Source organism: Pinus tabuliformis, chromosome 3_2, assembly GCF_031772625.1.
Source record: "Pinus tabuliformis cultivar Carrire ecotype Pingquan chromosome 3_2, CPIR1, whole genome shotgun sequence".
Taxonomy (NCBI): Eukaryota; Viridiplantae; Streptophyta; class Pinopsida; order Pinales; family Pinaceae; genus Pinus; species Pinus tabuliformis.
The window spans coordinates 527,143,591-527,170,025 of NC_142302.1; the positions used below are offsets into that span (position 1 = coordinate 527,143,591).

At 37.0% G+C, this 26,435-nt stretch overlaps 1 protein-coding gene across 3 annotated transcripts in view; it reads left to right on the forward strand.

Moving 5' to 3' along the window:
• Positions 1–26,435, forward strand: part of LOC149181620 (putative zinc metalloprotease EGY1, chloroplastic) — a 387,966-nt gene that overhangs the window by 218,680 nt on the left and 142,851 nt on the right. For 2 of the 3 annotated variants that reach the window (XM_089416656.1, XM_089416654.1), the window contains 3 exons: positions 9,749–9,793; positions 15,180–15,230; positions 15,320–15,389. In XM_089416656.1, coding sequence (XP_089272782.1) covers positions 9,749–9,793; positions 15,180–15,230; positions 15,320–15,389 — 166 coding nt within the window. The remainder of the gene's footprint in view (positions 1–9,748; positions 9,794–15,179; positions 15,231–15,319; positions 15,390–26,435) is intronic. The other variant, XM_089416657.1, reaches the window with a different exon arrangement.

Consider the following 26,435-nt stretch of genomic DNA (forward strand, 5'->3'; position numbering starts at 1 on the left):
CACTTATTTACCTATTCTAGAAGATTCATTCATAAAATAGCAAAAAATTAATGAATGAATTGGTTTCCTAGCTTATAGAGGCAAGTTGTTTTGATTGCCTAGATTGTAGTGCTCAGTTTAGAATTGGTTGAAACAGCTCCTAGAATGATGAGATCGACCCCTAGAGGCAAGGGAAGAGGTTGGCTTGCCTATATTATGTAATTTCTAAGTCATTTTCATGGTTGGACTCTTGAGGGATAAGCTTAGACTGTATTACTCTTTGTATCTCTGCAATTTTGGCAAAGGAAAGACCAGGGTTTTGCAGCACTATTTGGGATTCCTGTGGTTATTTGTGTTGATGGTGTGTTTCTCTCATGTACTTGTAAGTTTGTTATGTGCATCATTTTCTTACTATTCTCTTCTGCAAATTAAGTAAATGAAGTGTTAAGGTAGAATTCATGGTTTCTATGCTCTGCCTTTAAGTTTGCTTAATATCAATGTTTTCATTTATTTAAGGAGAACTCTCGATGGTTTCTTGCTCTCCTTAGCTCCTCACCGGTCATATCTATCCATTCACTTATTTCAAAGGCATTAAGACAATCTCCTACCTTGCCCCAAAAAGACCTCTGCAAAAACTGTGTCTCATCCCTGCACCCAAAATTGCTGTGCTCAGTTTTCCAACAAAACCCTAAAAATTTAAAATCAAACTTTCCCCATCAGTTTACTAGCCTAAAATCAGTGTTCTTTATTGGTCATCTCAGCCCTTTGAAGACCTTTTGCCGAGATAGACCCGGAGAGAGCCCTCTCCTGTCCCCGTAGGGCTAGCTACGAGGCTAAGTGGTTTGATGTTGCCTTGGATTTTGTCTTTTTCAGCCTGAGGCCAAATTCAAGCGCTAACACCCCAGTAGAAGTAGAACTCTCAAATGGAAATTTGGTGGTGGCTTTCCTCAAAAATGGAAGGGGGTCTTCATTCTTGGGTTGTTTTGATTTTGAAGCCACATGTTCCATACCAAAATTGGCCTCCTTTTCCAATTCTTTTCTCTTTTGTGAAGAAATAGCTCTACAAGCTCCAATCCCACAACCAGGTAAAGCCAACAAATGTGATTTCACACAGTAATATGTGCTTTTGAAAGAAATGTTACAAAAGTTGCATTTCCATTGCACATTGCCTCCTCCCTTTTCCTTGGTGTTTGGCCCATTCTCTCTTGTGACATATTTCCATAATGGATATTTATCATTGTCTTTAGGTCCTCTTCCCTCAACATTACTTGCAATAGACTCTGATGATATTGGGGGAGGAGGGGCATTTTTACCCATGACATTCTTGCCCTTCCTTTGCCCCCCAACTGCTGCCTTTGATTGAGCCATAAATACTGTAAAAGAAATGAACAAAGCATGCACAAATTTGTAAACAAAAAATCATATACAAATTGCTGTAAGATATGCAAAAAAATGGAGGTGAAATGCACTTACCTGGGGGTTGATTCTCCTTGCTGAATGCTCTACTCCCTTAACTTCTTGTTGCAAACCCTTCTCTACCTGCCAACAACTCACCAAACACTTGCCAAATGAAAATATGCGTGGCTGTAATGAGCAAATACGCCCTTTTCATGCCCGCGCAGGTCACTTTTTGAGCCTAGCGAGTCCTGGAAAACAAGACACGATTCCCAAAATCGTGACATGCAGTCGGATTCGACGTGTCAAAAAAGGACACGACGTGTCATGGGTTTTGGACACGAATCTGGAGAGAATCGCATCGGACACGATGGATTCGGGATTTGTGGGGCCTATAGGACGAATCCGGTTTTATAGGTTTCAAGTAATGGTTTTGCAATGTTGATGCCGGTCTTGAACTTTTCTGAGTAATCATATGTTGATAGAAATATGGCACCACTAACAGACACAACAAGAACACTTATCAATGACTTGCCTTTTACATTGTCCATCCATCAGACACAATGGATACCCCATGCTCAGTCCAAGAATTTGTCATTCTAATGAAAGAATGCGATAATTTTTCTTTTTCATGATCAAGTCCAACGGTTCTAGCCTTGTCATGCCTAGGGATCTTGTATCCTTTAGGGGCATCATTTATGGCAAAAACCATTTCATGCCAATAAGGTGAGTGGAGAACATTGAATGGTATCCCACATGCATAGAGAAACTGGTAAACTTTTGAATCCACATCATTCCTACACCTTTAATCAAGGAAGTCTGATATGGTTCTACGCCTTAAAGAGATGTTTGGTGACCTTGTGCCTCCATATCCACTGCCATGGGAGGATGCTGAAGGAGTTCTTTGTGCATGTTGATGTGATTATGAGCTTGGTTCAAAGAAACCCTTTGGTTTTTTAGATTTGTATTGGGCTTCCTCTCTTCCCTTATGTATTTGGCTCTATTTGTTGCTGACACACTTGTACAAGTTTTAATTCCTATTCCTTTATCTTCATTCCATGCCCTTTTCCCACAGAGGTGCCTTCTGGCATGGGTGTATGAACCTGCGTAAGTTTTGTTGCAATCGGGGCAGTGAAATTTAGTGGTTCCACCCCCGTTCCCTACTTCAGGCCTAGAAACATACTTCCACAATGGGGTTTGGTCTTGTTTAGTTTTTTGGGCTGAATCATGTTCACTCTCTTCCTCCTCACCAAGGTACTCATCTCCGATGTTTTCATCAAATCCACTATAACCTACTTCTTCATCCTCTTCTTCATGCTCAACCCTCCTTCTACTGTTCAACACCATAATAACCAAAAAAGGAACCAAGAAGAAGAAAATGCCAAGCCATATAACCATGATGTTTGAAATTTGAAGTTTTAAATCTGCAAAAAAATGGGGGAATGGGAATGGGAAATAGAGAAAATTTTTATTTATTTATTTTGCAAATGAACATGAAAAAAATGCTAGATTAGAGTGTAGATCCTACCTCTTTGGCTTTCAATCTCGAGCTCCAGTCTTCCCTTGCAAGCTCCTCAAGCTTCTCTCTCACCAAGCTCCTCTCCAAGCTTCAAACTCTCTCTTGCTCCAATTACAAACTCTCTTGCTCAAGCTCTCACTCTTAATGGATGAAGTGAATAATGGGAGGGGAGAGGGTCTATTTATTTCTTTCCCCTCCTCTCCCCCTCCCTTTCCTCTTTCCTCTCCCTTTTCCCTCCCTTTCTCTCTCTCCTCTCTGACGCCAACGTCACCATCCCTCTTGGCTGCAACCTTTTCTTGTGCCAATCGGGAGCGTTTTTCAGAGGGGGAGCGCTCAGGAGCAATCTCTCCTCGAGCGCTCCCCCTCTGAAAAACGCTCCCAGAGTGTACAGGAGCAGTCGCGGAGCGAACGCTATTGAAAACACTTCGGGAATGGTAGTGAGCGTTTTTTTTTCAGGGAGTGCGCTCTCGAGGCGCTCCGTGAGGGGGGGGGACACTCCCCCACAACCCTGGTTCGATTCTTTGGATGCTCAACCGTTGAAGAGAACCAATGTGATTCGGCCTTTGGCCATTAATCCTTTGTCAACGTTGTTGTCGTCAAGATTGAAGCGTTTCACTACACAAAGTTGGAGTTTCTTTGTTTCGCCAGTTTCGTCATTCAGGGCTTTGGCCATTAAACAAAAAAAGAGAGAGAAAAGAAGTACATATAATGGTTAAAAAAAGATTTAAAGAAAAAATCATATAAATAATATACTATTAAAAAGAAAAAGAGTCCGATGTAAATTTTCAAGAACATTCATACATATAAAAAGTTTCTACATTAGTGATAAAAAGTGCATGATAAAGTTAAAAGGGAATCTTTCCAAATATCTTTAAAACTATACGTAAGACAAGGAAGAGTAATAAGATTATCTTGATTCTTCATTAAGTGGTTTATAAGCTTGTGGTTTTAGCAACCCATGGTAATTGCCCATGGTATTTTCAAGGTAAAAGAAAAACAAAAGGAACACAAAATCTCTTTATGTGAATGGTAAGTTTTACTTTCTACATAGGAAAAATTAACCCAGTCAAAGGCACATAAGTGGACATATATTTTATAGTATACCCCAAAGAGTTGAATAACTACATTTCACTAGGGTTGTAACTTTTCAAAAAGAAAAAAAAAGAGATTATATATATATATATATAAAATGTTTATAAAAAAATAATAAAAAAAGAAGAGAGTTTAAGAAAAAAAAATATTGAAATTTTGTATTTGAAAAAAGATTATTATGGACGTTAAAAGACAAGTTGAAGTACAAAGTGCAAGGGATTATATTAAAAATCATGGCTACATAAAAGATTACAAGGTTACATTGGTGGAGTCAATCATTGAAGAGAAAAGAATGAAGTCTAATTTGAAAATGATGGAAGGAAGATTCTCTTGTAAATGTGGCATGATCCCATGTTATGGATTATGTACATTAAAAGGGAATATCCAAGGAAAATATATTAATATCATTATCAACGAGAATCATCAGGAAAATTACATTAATGTTAATTTAGCAAATCAATTATTAATTTCAGGATTAGATATAATTGAGAATAAAGAAGCCTCTTATTTTGATGTCGAATACAAAATTAAAAACTTGCAAGTAATAATTGATGAATATGAGTATGTATCTCAATTTGGTGTAGCAACTATGCTTAAAGAAGAGATTGACATAATTTTCGGATTACCTTGGTTTAAAGAATTAGGTACGGTTTTTTAAACATTGATTTTTTTTTTTTTGTTTTGATGTTCCCTTATAAGAAGATGATCACATTCCAAGACATGACCCTTGTTACTGCTTAAACTAGCAGGGGACCTAAGGGGGATCCCTAAAGGGCAAATGCTAGACCAAGGGCAACAAATGGAGACTTAGCCCACTGTCACCTCAGCTAAGGTTCCCTTCTATTTTATGGACTTTCACCGATGGGAGGAGACCTGGTATATTATGGAGTCATCGATGAAGGATAAGTCAATGAAAGGATGTGGAGTGAGCCAAATAATCTCTTTTCTGGGAGGGTTAGAAAGATAGAGCTTGCTTGCTTTCTAAGCAAGGTATAATGTCTTCTAGGGAAAGGAAGGGAGGATTTGAGGGTTAGGTTTATGGAATATGGCTTGTGAAGGAATTTCCCAATCCCTAAAATCCTTGTTGAAATTGGTACCCCGGATGGTTCTTGAAGAATTGTCTTTCAAAGGAACGGGACCAAATGGACCTAGTCTAGGGTAGGGGAGAAGAGTATGTCAACCAAAGATGTCCCTAACCTAGACAAGGTATGGAAATGGATCAAAGAAAGAATATCCACTTAAAGGTTTGAATTGATCCAATAAGGTACTAGCCTTTGGGGATGCTAGGGCAAAGTTTGATCCCGAAGCTAGGGCTTGGCTTTTCTCACAATTCCACTGTCGGAATGGCCTCAAATTTGGAGGAGGTCTTGAGGAAACGCCAACGCAAGAGATCCTAAGAGATTGAACTTTTTGGATGGCTAATTTGTCGGGAAAACGATGCCCTAGGTGACCCAACTTGGCTAGACTTGGGAAAAGGTGAAAATATATGATTTTAGGTGACCACCTCTTGGTAGATTAGTGCCTTAGTCTTGGGAGAACGAAGTCTATTATGAATATGAGTGAGGATCTTTGATTCTCAGTCAAGGAGGCCTCAAGACCACTTCGCTAGCCTTCTAGGTCAAAGAGAAGCAATCTTGTAGCTTTTATACTTCGATGTGAAAATGAGATGGCTTATAAAGGTCCATTCGTTGCTAGAATTACTCGTAGGAGATTTCATTCACATTACATGGCCCATACATCGAGAGATGCTATAATAGATACAAAATTCCATAATTTAAAGCAGTGAATGCATGCAGTAATTAGCCCTAAAATAGCGAAAATCTCAGTAACAAGAATAACATTAAAGGCATATACTTACATGTAACAAAATATATCCAACCATCCACAATTGACAAAAGAGAAGCTCCAAGACAAGATAGACCAATATCCACTCATCAAAATTCATCCATAAAGCTCCAATTCATCCTCTAGAAAAAGTGCGAAATTCTCAAGAGAGAGAAAAGATTCAATCCAAAGTGATGATGAGAAAATGAACTCATCTCACTTGTATTTATACACAAATTAGGAGTTCGAATTAGCCTCCTTGGCCTAAATAAGCCCCCAAAATAAAATAATGTTATAATAATCCAACTTTTGGTAACAAACCCACCAAACTAGCTCACAAATGAAAGAATAAGCCTCTCAAGAGGTCAAATAATAATCTATGCATGTCGTAGGACCCTCTAAGAGGCCTAATGAGGTCCATAGGTGCCATGATGAAGAGTACGACTCTCAAAAGCAATGGACAAGGGGTTGACCCCCTTGTAATAACTTGTGGTGCTCCAAATGACATGCGGGGGCACACAAGTGTCCTCATGGGTCTCCAAACAAATCGAAGATGCTTGTAGATCGCCTGCAAGGGCTAGGATGATGGTGTATGTGATGCCACATCATCGTGTAAGTCCTAGATCATCTACCAAGTGTATGGTGCAAATCTGGGGCCAATTGGACATTATGGATCAGGTGCATCTTCCTCGTCCAATAAGTGAATCATGAGTAATCTCTGAATGGTTGTGGGGATCCATGGAGCGCTATCTGTTGCTGTGGAGGCCCATGGCTCTCAACGCGCACCCTACATGTGCCATTGTAGCCTTATGGAGGATTAGGACCCCGTATAGGGAGACCATATGCAATCCTGCATAAGATCCAATGCTTCCCCTAGCCTTCCAGTACAACAAGTCATTAGAGAAATCGAGTAAATGAGCTTACCAATCATGGACCACAAGTGGAGCTTCATAATGGCCTGCCCTTCCATAATGGGCTTCGGGATGTGCCAATGTTTCCTAAACTCCAAATGGGGTTAACCAATGATCTTATTAATGGTTTCTACTTTTAAAGGGGATAATATAGTCAAGGTACATTCTTCAAAAGGTGGTGGCATGTGACAGTTGGGTGAATGAAGTGGGGAATGAGAAGGGGCAACCCTGGGTCACATGCTGGAGTACAAGGCTAGCTAATAAGAAGGGAGCCCACACATGGGTTTATAATGTATAGGAGAGAGCAATCGTGGTACATGGGGTGCCCCAACTTGATTTTTCCACCCTTCTTTATATGCCTTTCCCCTTTTTATGTTTTTTTTTGATTAACTACTCGAGGTTCAAGGGGTAAGAGCATGATGTATAAGATATAGTAGTGACTACCCCCTTTTAAGGTGGGGCGGTTCATTGCCCACCAAAGGTTGGGACAATCATGCGTTTTTATATGATAAAGGAGGCTCATAGAACTTGTAGGAATTAGGGTGATGGCCATGATGATGGGGCAGAGCTCATGTATTGGCTTTTGCCTACGTGCTAAATGTGTTTGTTCCGACCATCTTTTGCATTTTGTGGTACATTTTCCTGTTGAATGTGGCCATATATGCTTTTATCTTTCTTTTTAGCTGCATCAACTTCCGGGCTTCATTCCATTCATGACTCAAGGTGTGGGCAAGGGGATGGGGCATGCTAACCCTATGTGGACCTTGTTGTCACACAAAATGTCTAGGCACTGCGACAACGGCTCAGATCGGGGGCTGTCACCCTGATCCCCAATCTCTCCGTTTAAGTTGTCTCCCTACAACAGGCTAAGGGGGGGTAGACCCTACGAAAATGGAATAAAGGAGAGCTAGTTGGAAACCAGCCAGTTCGAGAGACACATTGAAGTGACCAAGTACTTGATTTAGATTTAGCAAGATTTATAGGATTTGATTAGATTTTAAGCAATTGATGCCAATGCCTTATGGAGTCAACTATCTGGCTTGGAAATTTAGGACCAAGTAATTGATTTGCAACTGCTGTTTGGATGAATGACTATCTTATATGAAATGCAGATCCTAAAGCTAATATGAGATGCAAGAATCTTGGTTAATTTCAGTTAAATGCCTATCTAAGTTGGAATTTATCTTGAGATTAGTCCTGGAGCTTATATGAGGTAGGCTCTTCAGAAAATATATGTTGAGAGTTGGTTGGTCCAACCGAGGACTATACAGAAATGCTCAACGAAAATCTGAGAGATCTCCTACAGACACTAGATCAACCATCAAACCAAGCAGAGAAATAGAACAACAATGAAATTTTGAAGAAATAGATATACCTGCTACTTCGATCAAAATAAAAAAAATGTTACCCTAGATCCGACAAATTGAATAAGATACATGTATTTAGATTATTCTAAGAGAGCTATTGATTGATAGTTTTCACATAATATTATGCATAAATTAAAACAATATTACCATAGATTCATGAAGAGGAACACCACCACACGTTGAAATCCCAAAAACTTTTGCTTTAATTCAAAAAAGTATACAAGAGAGCTTGAGAGCTTAGTACACGATTCAAAGATCAGATGAAAAGACAAACTGACACCGACCTCTAATTCATAGGTAAAATATCTAACAACTAGTTGGCTTGATTCCTGTCAAATTAATCTCGATCATTCATAAAGATTTAATTAATCTTTAATCATCATCGTCGAAATTATTTAATTTTTGAGGAAAAATCGAATTTATCATTTAATTGACTTTTTATTAACTCAAAATTAATAATTTTGAGTTGATTTCCTCAAAAACTTGACTTTAACTTAACCACCAAGGCCCAAGGGTCCAAAATTTTTTGATTTCCTCAATATTCCCTTAGCTGGAGACCTCCAAAAATTAACTTCTTTAAAATCCACGAATTTCACCATTGGAGAATTTAATTTTACCTAAGACACAAAATTAATTAAATTTTTGGCTTAGGATTTTAATTTAATTTTGCTAAAAAATTTAATTAATTGACTTATGAGGGGATTAATTATTTTTCCAACCCTCTAATACTTAGTCATGGTGTCTAATTATGAGGGAACATGCACTAAATATTTTTTACATGAAGATTTTACAATTTAATACATGAAGGGGGAACATCCATTTGTCATAGACTCTCAACATTTATCCATTTCTGCTACTCAAAATATGATCTAGTAGACCAAGTAATCTGTAATAAAATAATCTAGCCCATTAGCGAGGATTATTTCCAAATTACTTTTACAAAGACTTGATAAAAACACTATGACTCACTTAATATCTTGACAACAAAATCCACCCTAGCTGTGGGGTGAGGTTGGAGAGAAAAACTCTGTCGATCATTTGAGTCTAGAGACACAGATGAATTAGTGAGACAAAAAACCTCTTAAGGTAGAAATCGTCATCAAAATACTATGCTTACCTAGGTTGTTACATGCATGATGGTCTTACTAGATCATTTACATTATAACCATGCAGAATGGGTTTAGATCTTTAACAAATTTCCGACTGATAATGAAAATATGAATGATGCGAACACTCGAACATGATAGATCTCTTTTGCGAAAAAAGGGGTGTACTACTATGGAGTCGTTGACACAGAGTGGTCAATAGGTCCTAAATTGACCGGTTCAGTGAAGTAGGCCGGTTTGGTACTGAAATAGCCTATTTTGGTTCTGAAGCACGAGCTAGATCGGTTTTGTGCCCAAACTAGTCAAACTGGCCGGTTCCATCGGTTCTAGTCTAATTCTAGTAACATTGCATCCAATTCAAATTTCTCTTGATAAATACTATGCACTTTTTGATTATCTAGCTTTGCAGCTCATAGAAAAGGCTTAGCCTTCCTTTGCTTGCGCCAAAGAGGAAGTCTCTTACTTCTCTTGTTGCATGCATTTGTGTATTAGTGTACATTATCATTTGTGATCATTCCTAACCTTAGTCTTTGAATGTTTTCATGCCTTGTGCAGATTTGTTGGAGAAGTTGAGGGCTTATTGAGGCACTGTTTGAAAGAGTATGTGAATTGAAGCTTGAAGACTAAAAGGATATCATTGGAAGCTTGCTCAATTCTTTCTTAACCATTCTTCATTCTCTTTCCCTCATGTGCAAGTCTTTCTTTTGCAGACCAAGGATTCGAGCCATTAAGATTGTACCTTATTAAAAAAAGAGAGCTCCATCCATTGGGAACTCCTTATTGTATTATCTTCATAACAAGCATTATAATTTCCTTTCTTGTTGCTAGAATAGGCATTAACTAGAATCAACCAAGAACACATTAGCACACAAACACCATACAAAATTTGAAAGTTTCTTCTTGCATGCATTTTGAAGTTGGCATCTCATTGGACACCTCACTATTAGAGCTCTTTCTCAAATACATGCAAAAGATTTAGAAAGCACTTACATCTCATTTACTTGCAAGTATTTTAAATTCACTCTTGTGCTTTATTTATGCTCATTTGGATCAAGTTTAAAGCTTTATATCATTGTTGTGTTTGAGCATATTTTCTCTTTTCAAGTACAAGAAGTATTTGTTTGCAAGCTTTCAATTTTATTAAGTGCTTTCCTTTCAAAGTTGTATCATCATATCATAGTTTTGCTATTGGTTGATCTAACACTTGTCTTGCAACTTTTCATTCCATTTGATCTTGTTGTATCTTGAAGACATTTCCATTTATTGCAAGTACTTTATTTATTTGAGCATATATTTCATATCTTGCAAGATTATATTTGGCATTGGTCTACTTTCATTTTCCTTGTAGGATACATTGTTGACTCATATTGATCTATTTATATTTTGATGTTGATTACATGCTCATGATTACTTGTACTTGCTAAATTCTTCATTTATTGCTTCAAGTTACATCTCGAATTATTGAATGGTTGATGTTCTAACTCATTTACTAATTATCTCCTAGAACTTGTTAGTTTAACAAGATTTTTAAAAAATCCTTCCTTAGGGTCCAACCCCCTTGGCTTTAGCTAGGAGAGACCCTAGACGAAGAGAGTTGGGATTAGGTGACAACCCCTTCTCTGAGGTTTGCCACCAAGGCTACACCTAGTGGGGTTGAGGATTTTTCCCACATTAACTTAGGTGTGTAATCAAGGCGGCAACAGGAACCACTCTCAAACATCTTGAAACAATTAATGGTAATGTCAAGAAGGATTGTTTTGGGAGGGCAATAGACCCTAGTTTCTTCCAAAACCGCATGAAAATTGATTGGTTTGGCACTAAACTAGCTGATATGTAAAACTAAAATTGTATAAAAATAAACACAAATAATGTAATAGACAACAAATAAGATTAATGATTAATTAGTTAGCAATTAATGAAAAGGAATGTCCCTAAGGACATAACCGTTAGTGAAATGGTACTTACCTAGCTATATATACAGGACCCTCATTCTCATTTGTATCAAGCTACATCAATTCTTTAATTCAATATACAATTACAATTATTGTCCTACGATGGATGTATTTGTCTTCGAAGTATTTTACATATTTCCGCTGCGTATACGACTAGTCGTCGTTACATTGGTATCAGAGCTGTTCGATCCTTTGGATGCTCAATCGCTGAAGAGAACTGGTCTGATTCGACCTTTGGCCATTAATCCTTCATCAACCTTGTTGTCGTCACAATTGGAGTGTTTCGCTACACAAAGTTGGAGTTTCTTTATTTCGCCAGTTTCGTCATTCACGACTTTGGCCATTAAACAAAAAAAGGGAAGAAAAAAATGAGATGGTCAAAAAAAGGAAAAAAAGAAAAAAGAAAATAAAAGAAGTACATATAAAGATTAAAAAAAGATTTAAAAAAAAAATATAGTCCGACGTAAATTTTGAAGGAGAACATATATATATATATAAAAGGTTCTACATTATTGATAAAAAGTGCATGATAAAGTTAAGAGGGAATCTTTCCAAATATCTTTAAAACTATAAGTAAGAGAAGGAAGATTACATAATATTATCTAGATTCTTCATTAAGTGGTTTACAAGCCCATGGTTTTAGCAATCCATGGTAATTGCCCATGGTATTTTCAAGGTAAAAGAAAAAAGGAATACAAAAACTCTTTATGTGAATGATAAGTTTTACATTTTATGTAGAGAAAATTAACCGAGTCAAACGCACATAAGTGGACATATATTTTATATTATACCCCAAAGAGGTGAATAGCCACGTTTCACTAGGGTTGTAACTTTTCAAAAAGTAAAAGAAAAGAATATAAATTAAATATATATAAAGAGAAATTTTATATTATAAAGGGGTATTTTAATGAAAATTTAAAGTCATGAAGTTATTGAAAATATATATAAGTACAAAGCGGGTATTATTATAGAAGGTTACTTAAAAGATCCATATATTAAAGTATATAAATGGTTAAATCTAGAACTATAAAGAGACATAAGGATAACAAGTTATAACAAAGGAAGAGTACTTTTTAAAAACATTATAATAAATATAAGGTGTAGTTTATTTAAATAGTGGAGCTATATTAACTTATTTTAAAGTGGGAAAAATATATAATTGAGGAAAATAAAAGTTAAAGGAATTGATAAATGTGTTCAAGTTTATCAAGTAAAAGGGAACTTATTTTAAAGAAGCAGCCCATTTTTGAAGGAAAAAACAAATGTAGTCTAATTCTAAAATGATGAAGGAGGATGATTTTGCAATAAAGGTTTTTCAGTTACGGATCACAGAGTAATTACATTAAAAGGAAGTATCCAAGGAAGAGAAGTTAATATCACTATCAACACAAGCAACGATAAAAATTACATCAACGTTAACTTGGCAAATCAACTATTAATTCTAGAGCAAGCATTGTTGTAAGGAAAAATATTTTTGACCAAAAAGAGTATAACATTAGTGATTTACAAGTGACACTAGGTCATTATGAGTACACATCTCAATTTCATGTTGTAAAGATGGATATTGACATCATACTCGGTCAACCTTGGTTTAAGGATTTGGGTACATACATGTTAAACATAGAGAAACAAGTTTTGACGTTTCCTTATAAGGGGGAGATGGTCACATTTTGAGACATAACAAGTAAATCAAAATCAATAACATCTTCATTGGAAGACTTTAAAGATATCTCAGACTTGTTGTTTCAAGATAATGAAAAAACTATATCAAAGAAGCAAAAAGTGCTTAAAGAAGTCATCTGCGGCAAAGACAAAGAAATTTCGCGCCTCAGAGATCACCAAGAAAAACTACTCGAACAAGTCAAGAAAGCCAAAGCATCAAAGAAGGAACTGAAGGAGCATTTATTAGAACAAGAAGAATAAAATTTACGTTTAAAGAGCCTTAACCAAACGTTATTAGAACAAATCAAGTGTTTAAAAGACGAGAAGCGTGAAGGCCAAAATAAAGTTGATTCAGAGAATGAGGAATGCTTACATCTCAAAAATCATAATCCAAATCTGCTCAAACAGATTAAAAAACTTAAGGACGAAAATAAATCATTGACGAATAGGTTCAAAGAACTTGTCGCAAAGGAAACATCAAAATCTCCAGATGTAGCAGTCCAAACTGAAGAACAAACATTAATACCACTAATCTTGTAGTTCAGGCAAATCCAAAGCCTATTGAAGTAAAAACGTACTCAAAGGTTGTCGTTCAAACATAGGAGACCTCAAATAAGGAATCAGTAGTCAAGTCAATAACAACATTGCCTGATGGAAATCAGGAAACTGCCATAAAAACGTTTAAGGAAGTTCAAACAAGAAAAATTCCTTATCTACATCCGAATCACAAGAGTAGATGCCTTAATAAATTTACAAATCTATATCACGTAGAACATAAACAAACTTATGTTCTGAAGAATACTGTAGTAAGCTCAATCCAACCATACGATAACTATTCACCACACATCTCCAAGGGTCAGAAGATTTCTCAGAAGATTAATCTAGGATGGTCTGATCCGTTTTCAGTACAACAATCTTGTCTATCGCTTAGAGCATCATATCGTCTTGTATCAACAAAGATGAAAGCTTAGAAAACGAGAAATATTCCGAACGACAGAAGATATCCGATCCGTCATCAGTGAGCTTTGAGGACAAAGCTTTTTGAAGGGGAAGGCAATGTAACAAACTAAAATTATATAAAAATAAACATAAATAATGTAAAAGACAACAAATGAGATTAATGATTAATTAGTTAGCAATTAATGAAAATGTATGTCCCTAAGGGCATAACCATTAGTGAAAGGGTACTTACCTGGCTATATATACAGGATCCTCATTCTCATTTGTATCATCCTACATCAATTTTTTTTATTCAATATACAATCACAATTACTGTCCTACGATGGATGTATTTGTCTTTGACGTATTTTAAATATTTTGCCTGCATATACGACTAGTGGTCGCTACACAATTCAGGCTAGTTGGTACCTAACTGGTACTAGGTGGTCCTCAAACTGGATTTTTCTTCAGTGTCATTGGCTGAAGGTTGCTGACTAGATGGCTAACTAGTCAAGCCGGTTGGTCAGCAACCTTCAGCCAATGGCCTAGTAGAAAAATCTGGTTTGCGGGTCAATTGGTATGAGTTAGGTACCAAACCGGCCCATTTGGTACTCAGTTTAAACCTATTGGTTTTAAAAAGTATGATTTTGACTCGTAACTTAGTTGGAGTAGAATTGGAGGTTCATGTTGAGCTCCACCTTGAAAGAGAGATGAGTCCATTCAAATTGATTGATTTAACCCATAAGGCTACATGGATTGTTGTATTTTTTTTTTGGTTGATTTGACGCACGGAGATTTGAACTTTGAATTTGATGGTTCACGCAATACTTCATAACACGACGATCACCAATTGAGCTGCCCCCCACGGGCTTAGGCTACATGGATTGTTATATGCGTGTGTTTGTTATTATACTTGTATCATGGCAGACCTAGCATTTGGAATCCATATTGGATACTTTGTACATGTACTTGACCTATCTTTGTACACAAGCATCTATGCAACATTGGAGGTAAAAAATACTTGTTCAGAATATTCAATTTCTTTTGCTAAATAAGGAAGGAATATATCATAATTTCAAATATATTCTTAGATGTACATGTGTATAGATCATATTAGGTTAAAAATTATTTATTTAAATTAAACAACTTCACTAGCTCAAGTTGGTTATGCTAATTTACAATTTTTGTTACTTTTTGTTGGCCGTTGCATTTTTGTTTGCAGTTTTACATCATTAAGCATAGTCTATATTGGTGGTGCTTCATATTGCTTTGCATTTTTTTGAATGTGATGCATCAAAACCTATGAAAATAAAATGGGAAGTTAGCAATGATGTGCTCAATTTTTAAAACATGGTTTTATTCACATTCTAGAGTCAAAGGACCTTCCAACAGAATGATATTTTTTTCTGAATTGCTGTCATTTGTGCTTGCAGTGCGATGCATGCAACCACAGTATTAATTCACCCTCTTGTCATTGCAGGCTGGTGAGTATTCTTCAGTCTTTTTGGTACATTATTTTATCTAAAATTAGGTGTATATCCACATATACTTAACCCCTTCTTGGTGATTGCAGGTGTGGCTTAACTACAACAGCTTTTAACATGCTTCCCGTTGGGTGCCTTGATGGTGGAAGAGCCATTCAGGTGTGCAACACTTTTTGTTCCCAATGATTAGCCATTTTACGTCTTGTTTAAATTTGCATTTATAGATTTCAGAGTTGATCTTTTATAAAGAAAATAAATATAAATTAATGCACACTTGAATAGTATGGGATTTCAAAAATTTCATAAGTTAGCATGTGTAGGAGTAAGACCAGTATCTTAACATGTTAGTATCAAGTTTCAACAACATGGACAATCATAGAAGCATAGAATGGGTGGTTAGAACCTAAAAGGGAAAGTATGACAATAAACCTCTAGTGTAAAGCAGGTGAAACTATTAGCTTCTAACACCATTAATCAAGAAACTACCATCATGGGCATATGGCCATTACCATTGTATAATTAGTATTATTAATTGTAGAAATTTTACATTTAGGTAAATTAATTCAAATATGAAGTCTCACCACTCAATAGAGATTTCTTGGATCTAATCCCTAAGAGCTTTCATCATTCGGGATGATTTAATATGTAATTACAGCAGTGACCAACAGCAAATACTTCACTTCAGTTTAGTTTGAGTCACTAGGAAACTCAAGAACAAAGATATCAAACAAATGTACTTCAATGTCAAAATGTTGCAGCCTTCAGGGTACACTTTGTTGAGAAATCAATATGCTAGTATGTTAGGGTGATTCCTCTTACTTGACAATTACTTGTAAGTGTATGTTGGCTTTTGTTACTTTTATTATGTCTTCTTCATCAAACAATTACCAAAACATAAAGTACATGAAGATCACAAAAGACAAAGAACACAAGATGTAGGCTCCAAGCCAGGGCAAAACCCCACAAGGGGGAAAACCCAAACAACTTCTCTTCTTATAGAATCAGATCAAAGTGAGATATCCAAGACCCAAGACCAGGACCAAGACCTCCACCAAGAACCAAGTCAGCCCTCCTTCAAATCTTCTCCAACCAAATCAAAGTCAACAAAAGAAATATGGTCAAACCTCGTCAAATCTAAGAATTTTGGATCTGCAATTTGGACCTGCAACTTTGTAGAGTTGCCCCAACACCTTCACATGTGCGAGAAGAAACAAGAATTTCAACCTTTTTATTCGCATAGTTGCCGCAACACCTTTGCACATGTGAACATGAAACAAGCAAAAGTTCGATTTTTCTCTTTCCTTTGATTCTTCTTCTCTCTCCTTGGCCTTTGCTCTCTTTCTTCTTCTTTCTTGGCACAAAAATTGATGATGTGTGAGTGATCAAATTAGGTTGAAGTTTTTATAACTATTCAGGAGGTCGAATATGTGCCTCTTTGAGGCCGACTTGTCTAGGCAGGGTCGACTTGGTCTTGTGGTGACAAAATGACTCTTTTTTACTCAATTTTTATTTTTATTTTTCTTACAAATAGTCCAAATGGGACTTTGACACATGACAAATTTTATTTTTGATTCAATAAACCCTAGAAGCATGAAGAACATGCTTTGATTAGAAAATAATAATTTTTTTTTTGATTTTACATGAAATACATATTGATACAAGTACAAAGATAATTATGACGATCGAACCTAATTACTTCAACACACTTTTCCATATATATCACAGATCTAAAATAACTTTCTTACATCCATAAATCTGCCCCACTTGACCAAGTTTGACTTAGAATAGCATGTAGAGTTTGGAGTTGATTCTAGACATGCAATGAAGGGTGTAGGAAAAATGGTTCTCCTACTTGGGTTAGAAGGTAAGCTAGAAGTGAAGGACATGCTATGAGTGCCAAAACTCAGGTGGAGTATGCTCTCAGACTCTATGATGGAGAAGAAGCAGTTTTGTGTAGCAATGCAGGATAGGAAAGTAATTAGTCCCAGGGGACCTAGCTTTGATGAGGGACATGTCATTGTAGTTAAAGAGAAAAACCTATATAGGCTAAGGGGCCAACCTATTCGAGCGATGATAATGTTGGAAACACATAGAGGGGGGTGAATCAGTGTTTTATTTACAATTAGTTTATTATTAAATTTCCAAGCATTAACATCAAAGCAAACATAAATCATCAACACATCGCAAGAGTAGTACACAATAAATTTTAGGCAGAAACCTTTCTAGGAGAAAAACCGCCACATGCTTTTCTAATATAATTTAATGAGTACAATATTTTTCAGCTCCAATTAAAAGGGAAGTTCCAACTTCTTAGTACTCTAGAAAAACATTCAATTTATCAAAAAGCTCCAACTCCTAAAAGGATGCTTCTACACCCTAGTTTTACTAGCTCCAACTGTTAAATTTTTTTTTAGGGCTATATTGTTCTTTGCTTAGATAATTGCATTTCTTCATTAACACATTAAGTTCACTCGATATCATCATTACATTATTCAGATTTACATCATTATTCATCAACATATGCAACTATGTAGAAAGAATAACATCATTATCATCAATGCAACGAAACATAAAGGAAGAATAGAAGAAAAGCATGCACACATAGAGACACTAGGATTGGTCCGAGACTAGGGCAAAACCGACTATGGGAAAAACCCTTGCAAATTCTTCTTCTTCTTATATTGTCATTAAATGATTTAGCAAAAGAGAATACAATGATCCATGACTTCGACTATGCAACTAACTAGTAAAACAACTATGACTTCCATGAAATGAACCTAATCATGCTTATACTCAAAACCATGATTTTGAGGACTGTAATGTACTGTCACTATCTATAGTCAATTGCTGAACACTGTTGTCATTGAGTGGAGTCTTCGGAATACGAAAATTTCATCTTTTAGTCTCGGACGCACAGAGGAGCTGTGCGAGTGACTATGGCAGTCCTGGATGCTCCCTGGTGAATTTTATGTGTGTGTCTGGGGACAAATACACTTAGATCTGCCTCAAACCCCTAGACGCTCCCTTTAGGCTACTTTGCGAGCATCTGTGGTTGCGCAGACGCTCCCTTGACCACTCCGTACATGCGTCTCGGGATCAAACTGGCTGATCTACTTCACAAGCCTTAGGCGCTCCCTTTAGGCTTATGTGCAAGTGTCTGAGACTTCCCAGACGCACTCTTGACCACTTTGTGTGTGCGTCTGGGGTCGAAAACACTTAGTTACGTGCGTGCGTCTGGGGTCGAAAATACTCAGTTACGTGCGTGCGTCTGGGGTCGAAAATACTCAGCTACGTGCCTGCGTCTGGGGTCGAAAATACTCAGTTACGTGTGTGTGTTCGAGAAACATAAACCCTAGATCCATGCGAGCTTTAACCCTGTAGTTTTAGACCCTTGTGTGAACATTCTCCGTCAGACCTATGTGAACCAAGACAATAGAAGAGAAGAGAAGATGGCTTGATCAATGTGTCCAAATGAGCTTGAGGGTCCATGAGGGTTCACTTGATGTTGAGGCCGACTTGTTCAATTGTACATATGCATATGGCCGACTTGATCCAATATACATGAGTGGGAACATAAATTCAAAAACCAACTTCTTTTTGTCCAAATGAGGCGATCTTTAGGTCGATTTTGCTACTCTTGAAAAGAGGAATTTATTGCAATTATTATCTTCATCATATGACCTGTCCAAAGTGGAATTTGACCGCAGTTGCATAATTTTAACACTCCCTCTCAACTAGGGAGAATTCCACCTATTGATCTCTGTTCATTGATCAATATGCCATTCAAGTGTATCATCACTAAACATCTCTGTCATGTAGTCGTCCTGCCATGACCATCTCAAGTATCTCATCATCACAAATCATCAATGTACATCTCGATCTATCTCTTGCTTATTTGTGCTTATCTCTTGATTTTTTCTGCTCACATGCTGAACATTCTCGAATCTAAAAGAAGAAGAATTTGTCATTGGAGGGGAGTGTTGACCGCTACGTGTCAACTACCCATAGCAGTACACCCCCTTTTCTTCGCAAAAGGGATAGCGCTTAATCGACATGTCCGTGCCATTCGACAGTCATCGTCGACTTGATCAATTTATGTTGTAAACCCAGTCTGCATGTGTGAATTGTAAATAATCTTAGCAGATATGAGTCATGTATGTAAATTTCCTAGGTGGACCTAATTTTCTAGTGATAATCTACGTTCTGGAAGGTTTTTTGTCTCACCGATCCATGATTGGCAGAGTTTTCCTTTAGCCTAACCCCAAAGCTGGAATGAATTTTGTCATTAGAATCTTAGAGGAATCCTAGTGTGTTGATCTGCTAAATTATATTTGGTCGCAGAACTGGGTGGTCCATGAGGGTCTATGTCAAATGGGTTTTCCCCCTTGAGATGTAAAATTGTAAAAGTCATGATGTAATGTGTCTTGAGGGTTAGAAAATATTTTAATCCCCTCATAAGTCCTAAGTCCTAGGTCCTCGGTGATTTTTCCAAAGGTTAAGTTCGAGGATCCATTTAAAAATAAATTAAAAATTAAAAATTGAAAAATTGAAAAAAAAAAAAAAAAAAAAAAAAAAAAAAATAAAAAATAATAAAATAAAATAAAAACTTAAAAATAATAAAATAATATTTTTGAGTAAATAAATGCAGAATTTCAATTTTTTAATGCATTAAAAATTCGACGGATGAGATTAAGAGATATCTTGATCCTCATCGACGGTCGAGATCGTTTTGACATGGATCACTCGAACTAGCCATTGGGAATTTTTCCTTTAAATAGGGTGGTAGGGGTCATTTGAGATCAGATTAGATCTGAGAGGTTGGTGCTAAAGAAAGCTCTCTTGTAGTCATTTTTTGTGCAATAAAGAAAGACTTTGGGGTTAAAAATCTTGCTGGTGTTACTCTTCTAGAAATGCTGTAAGATTGTTTTATTTTTCTGCATAATTTTATTTTCAGCCATTGAGGATAGCTTAATGAAGATTGATCTAGGCACAGGTATCTTGTTTGGTCTTTGGGGTTTGAATGATGGTTTAAATTCTGAAATATAGTGGCAGGTATCTCCATTTGATCTGGGTTTCACTATTGTTTTCTCCCTCTATGCTAATGGTTGATTTTACACTGTGCAAGGAATCCTTTTTTTCAGATTACCAGGCGTTAGGGGATGTTCTCGGCTGAACCAGCCAACTCCCGGATTGTGTAACCTAAAAGAGCCCAGTCAGTTCTTGATCCCGGGCTTATCATTTGAATTTTTTTATGAATGCATGCAGGGTTTTTTGAAGTGTCTCACTTCAAAACTAAATTCTGATAATACTACTGTTATTATTGACAAATCTGGCTACTAAAGAGCCTTAGATCTGTAAATACTGTAAATTGTTTAGCTGGTTTTAGGGTTTTCAGTTTATTTTTGGCACATTTTACTTCTGGGTTTCTTTCTGTTTTTACAGGTTGCAGGTTTTATTTTTTTTGAAAAATATTTCAGGGTTTCATCACAAAATCTGAAGCAGCTTGCAGCCCGGGGCTTTCATTGTAGATTTGACGGAGCAAAGATTTCCAGCCTTCACAGCTAGGGTTTGAGTTCACACTGATCGTAATTTTTGAGGGCAGCAAAGTGCTCCATCGTGGCTCCATCCTTGCTCCTCAACGCTACCATTCATTTGCTGTTGCCCACGTTTCATTGTTTCCACATTAAAATCTACAATCACCGCAGCACTCGATTTTCCTCCTTCAAGCAAGCTCCATTCCCTTCACGCAGCTGCCGTCCAACTCTCATGCAAACCTGCACATCTGCAACAACAAAGAACAAATAAAAAATAAATCGATTTTGAGCCATCTCTCTCAAGCAGCCAGCGTCCAACGTTGCCCAGCCACCTGCGTGCAGCGTATCTCCCCCACGCTTAAACCTCCAATCCTCGCTGCGTCTACCATCGAGCTGCCATCTCTGCCTACGTGCTGCTATCCCTTCCGCATCTTCACCTTGCTTTCTTCTGCGTATTCCTGCCATCGAAAATCATCCAGGCGTGTGGGTTTGAAGATCAACGTATCATTTTTTTTGGGAAAGATCTTTCAGGTTCTGCGCAGTTTATTTCTCTGCGTCTTTTTCTTCCTGCGTGGTCAAATCCTTTGCAGCCGCCGTCCTGCAGAGACAAACGCATGTTTCGACTTTCATAAGCGTAGGCAGAAAATTCGATTTTTGGGTTTTGAAATGGCATAAAGTTTAACGTAGGTAGTATTTAGGGTTTTAGTTTTAATTTTTAGTTTCATTTAAATTTTGTTTATTTTGAAAAATTAAAAAAATATGTATGCTTTGTATAGTTTAGTTTTAGATTAAAATCGTAAATTTCTTTTTTAGCTTTTAAATTTATTTTAGTTCATTTCTGTATAGTTTTGTTTTTTTATTAGAGTCGTAAAAAAAAATTTAGTTTTGTTTTATTTAAAAAACATTAAAAAAAAAAAAAAAAAAATCAATTTTCATAAATTAAATTAGATTTTGATTTTAGTTTAGATTTTGTATAGTCTTTAGGTTATTTAAATTTAAGTTTAGTTTAGGATTTTAGAATTGAATGGTTAGGTTTAGAATTTAGTTTTATTTTTATTTTTAAATCTTGAATCTTTATAAAAAATATAAAAATCATTTTTTTGTTTTAAATTAGATTTTATTTGGATGGTAAGTTTTGTTCCATTTTAAAATAAAAATTTTAAAATCATAAAAATAAAAAAATTTCATAAAAAGATAAAAAAAGTTCATTTTTTTTTAGTTTAGATTTAGATTAGATTTTAATAATTTCAAGTTTTGCTTTAATTTTAGTTTAGATTTTAATTTTAAGTTTTGTTTTAAAATTATAACAATAAAAAATTCATAAAAATTATAAATCTTTAAAAAGGCATAAAGAAATTGTTTTCTTATAGTTTAGATTTTGATTTAATTTAGTTTAGATTTAATGTCATTTAGATTTTTTCGATTTAAAGCTTTCATTTAGTTTTAAGTTTTGTTTTATCTGAAAAATATAAAAATATTTTGGGAAAATTTTTGCCAATTTCAGTCTTGGCTCAGGAATTTTTTAGGTTTCATCTTTTATGCTAAGGCTAAAATTTTGATGTGGGAATTAATGTTTAATATGATTTAATGTTCATCTGAAGATTAACTGCATGAATGTGATCTCTGGTTAGCTTTTTACGTGGTTGAAGCACTTTATCTTTCGAAATTTTAAATTGCTGGAGTATCATTAAGCCATTAAGCATTTTCTCGCATTTGATAAAAGTTAATCATTGCTTGGGTTATTTGATGATAAATGTTTGTTTTAGATGGTTCATATTTCTGCAACATCTAATCATTAGCTCCATAAGGCACTAGTCCATTAACTTGTAAATCAACTAAGTGCTTGTTCCCCCTCGTGTCTCCCAACCCAACTGGTCCTCAGTTGGTCATTCATTTTCCCATAGGGTCTACCCCCCTTAGCCGCGGGAGACAGGCTTAAATGGAGAGATCGGGGATCAGGGTGACAGCCCCCAGTCTGAGCGTTGTCGTGACAATCTGTGCGACAACAGGGAGCTCAATCTACCATCCTCTATCCATTGGGCTATTACTCGGAAACATTACCATCGGTCTACTACCTGGGGATATCGGTGGGGTGCTGAATCCATGATCTGTATCATCATCGGAGAGCATACCATCAAGGGAGCATATGTCAACCTGGAACCACATCGGGAGCTCAATCTCAACCCAGAATCTCATGGGGGAGATATACATCTACAACCCCATATCTAGTGATAGGATATCCAAACATGCAAGGGAGCACATCTCGACCCGGGGATCACATTGGAGAGCTCAATCTCAACCCGAAACCGCATAGGGTTATCTCAACCCATCCTATTGCCTACTGATCTTCCCATCAATGACCCTGAATAGTCATGTGGTAGAACACCTACATCGTAATCGACTTGGGTTGTACACCCCAAGTACACTCTGAACCCGTTGGCCAAAACGGGGATAGGTATTCCCGACAAGCCCTGCTTGTGGGTATGATGCTAACTGGGGTATACTCTGCAAAGACCAGATAAGGGAGCAACATTCTCTGACCTTGTGAAGATAGGGGAGCAACATCTTCAACCCTATGGGTAACAGATAGCAGGGCATACCGTATTGTCCAGAGTTCCCTCAACCCCAGGAGCCTTCTATCTCAATTCCTCACCCTGGGAGCTTTGACAGGGAGGAAGAGTTGGCTTAGTGTCCTCGATCAACGCTGCTCTCATCAAATTTAAGTCTGGTATCTGCTTGTCTCAATAGCAACTGTTTCTTGTTCATACAGGATGTCAAATTAAATATCATGTTAGATCATAAATAATCATATAAATCACAAAAGGATACCATAATCATCCTCCCTCTCAAGGAGGTGTCAATCACATGCCTAAGCTTGTCTCGAATAACTACACTGTCTCAATGTATAAAAGTATCTCAGTCCCAACTATATATATGGGATTTTCTGTCATCGCAATGTATCCATGTCATATTCAGATCCTAATCAGACAGATTTCTAAGGAGCTTCCGCCTCACAGCTAGCCATGCTAGCAACATCATACTCAACCTCGTTCGTGCTATGGACCTCTCATCCAAGATATCATGGCAGATCTCATACTAAAGCAACATCCAAATGTTCTCATCAACAATAATCTCAAATATCAACAATACGTCCATGCAGTCACATATCATATAAAGAATATTTTCGATCAAGAATTGATCATCTTATGCAGATATCTCAAAGGATGCTCGGTAGCAACTCAATGTGAATGAAGTAGAGCTATCATGAACTCATTCAAGTTCTATGCACATCATATATATGGACGGATGTTCAAAAACAGAACATCAATGCTTCAATCAATTGTCGGATGCCATGTCAAGTTCAACAACATCTTGAACTTCAAATCGGAGTGTCTAAGGATTTGCATTTCCATTATTCAAAAGTATTTTTCAATAGCTTTGCAATATATAATTTCTTTCCCAAATTCCAAAAATCGATTCATCATGCCATGATACATCATTTCGAGCTTCAGAAGCCATCTCCCTCTTACTTAGATCATCAGAGGCTCATCACCTGTCAAGAGTAGACCATCAATATATAAAACCAAAACCATAATCAAAATCAAAGCCATACCTTGGAACTTGTTGTAGCTTTTTCTATCTCCCTTTACGAGATACTTTAAAAGATGTAGAAGCCTCATAAAGACAACCCCCGGGTTGAAGGAAACGGTCAGTGCTTAGGGCATCCTAGAGGAGTGCTTTTGAGGATTCTCTAAGGTTTTCTGCTACACTCCATATGTCACATAATTTGAAGTAAGATAATTCAGAGCTTGGTTCAATAGACCTTCACCAAGGTAGACTCAAGCAGACACACAGATATATATACATACGGGTAGATATGACTCATCTCAAGGAGGAATGTCCTAATCCTGGTGGCCAACACACAACAAAATGCAGCTTAATATTGTCATTGTAGTAGAAATGAAGAGGAGGAAAGAAAGGAAGGAATTCGATGTAGAGGGTTGGATAAAACACAAAATCCTAAGCAACAAGTTCCAGCAGAAGTATGGAAGAGTGAGGAGGTGAAAACGCAGAAATAGTGGAGCGCAATTTAAGGTTTCTAGCTCTAGTGGACACATTTTGTCACCAAATAGCATTAGTAAATCTGTGCTCACACAGGTACTGTAGTCTATAAAATAACACAAGTAAATCTGTCATTTACACATGTACTGTTTGCTACTTTGCAACATACACAACCATAAATGAGAGTGAAACCAACGGCTTCATTACACAATTTCAGAGGAGGAAAAACTTATATGAAATAATATACAGAGGGGAAAGCATACTGCACATTACTCCTATTGGAATCAACAAAACCGCTTCATTAATCTTTGAAGATAGAGTCCAAATCATCAGTCCATCACAATTAACATTTGTCTAAGCCTGAGCACCTCATGAATAGACAAATTGAACCAAAAGTGGTACCGCTTTCTCTACAAACAGAGCTCAGAACTTGCAAAAAGCAGAGTTTGGGCCTTTAGAATGCAAAATTTGGGAACCTTTAAAATGAGTTTCTTCCCCCTATTTATAAGGAGAGGGGAAGCTTGAAACAATTAGCTACAAAATATCTCATTGATGCCCCAATTGTCTGATCGACTAGCTGTCTTGGCATGTGGAGGGTCTGCTACCCAAATTATTACAACAAATTTGATTCTTTCTTTAAAATGTGGAAATTACAGAATAACAAAAATTGGGAAAATTGAATGATGGTCATAGCAAAATATCTCCATGCCATTTCCTATGATTGCCTCTGATCAGGCCACGTCTTTGTCATAGTTTTCCTCCGTAGTTACCGACCGATACACCTGTCACTTTCTCCCTTAACTGCTTGAATTTCCCACTTTCTGGAGTTGGAAGCGATCAACTGTGGTGGCCTTGACGATGCTCTGTACTCATAGCTACCGACCCCTCCACTTGCCTACATCTCATAACTTCTTATAAAAGATCGTTACAATAACATAGAGTTTCGATCACCCTTAGCTCCTCTTGCTTAAGCTCCTCAACCATGGAACCACTGCCTGTGACCAAAGGTTCGATGCATAGGCGCTGTGATATCGAAGCCTTTCATCCTCGTAACTTTATTTGAACTAGCCTTCTGAAATCACAAAGTTTTGATGCCTTCAAGCTCCTTTTCTATTGGCCCTCTTCCTGTCTATCCCATGGGATCGGGTGTCGTGACCTCAAGCTCAATGCTTGGGTGCTAAAACCTTTTGGGCTCCTGTTGGGGCTTATCTCTCTTTGTGATTTGTGCTTCGCCTTTGGTTTTATGGATGGTCATGACCAAGCGCTACCTATATCGGAAGCCCTCTTCATCGTAACTCTTTCTGAAAGGGTTCTAATACTTTCAACCTCTGGTATTCCTCCTTAGCACTTGGGTGCTCTAGCCAGCTTAGTGCCCTTAGTCCTTTGAGGTCTTTGTGACCAAGTGCTAGTAGATATCGAAGCACCTCTCATCGAAAGTTTTGCAAAAGAAAATAAAAAGAGTTCTGATGGCCTCTTCCTCCGATATGTAGACCTCTGAAGTGACGTCATGTTGATGTCCTCATTTCCATGTGGCACCTCCTTGGTGGTGACACGTGTCACCCAGATTTGTCCTTTTGGGCCCTCCAAAACGTTGAAAATGCTTGCCATG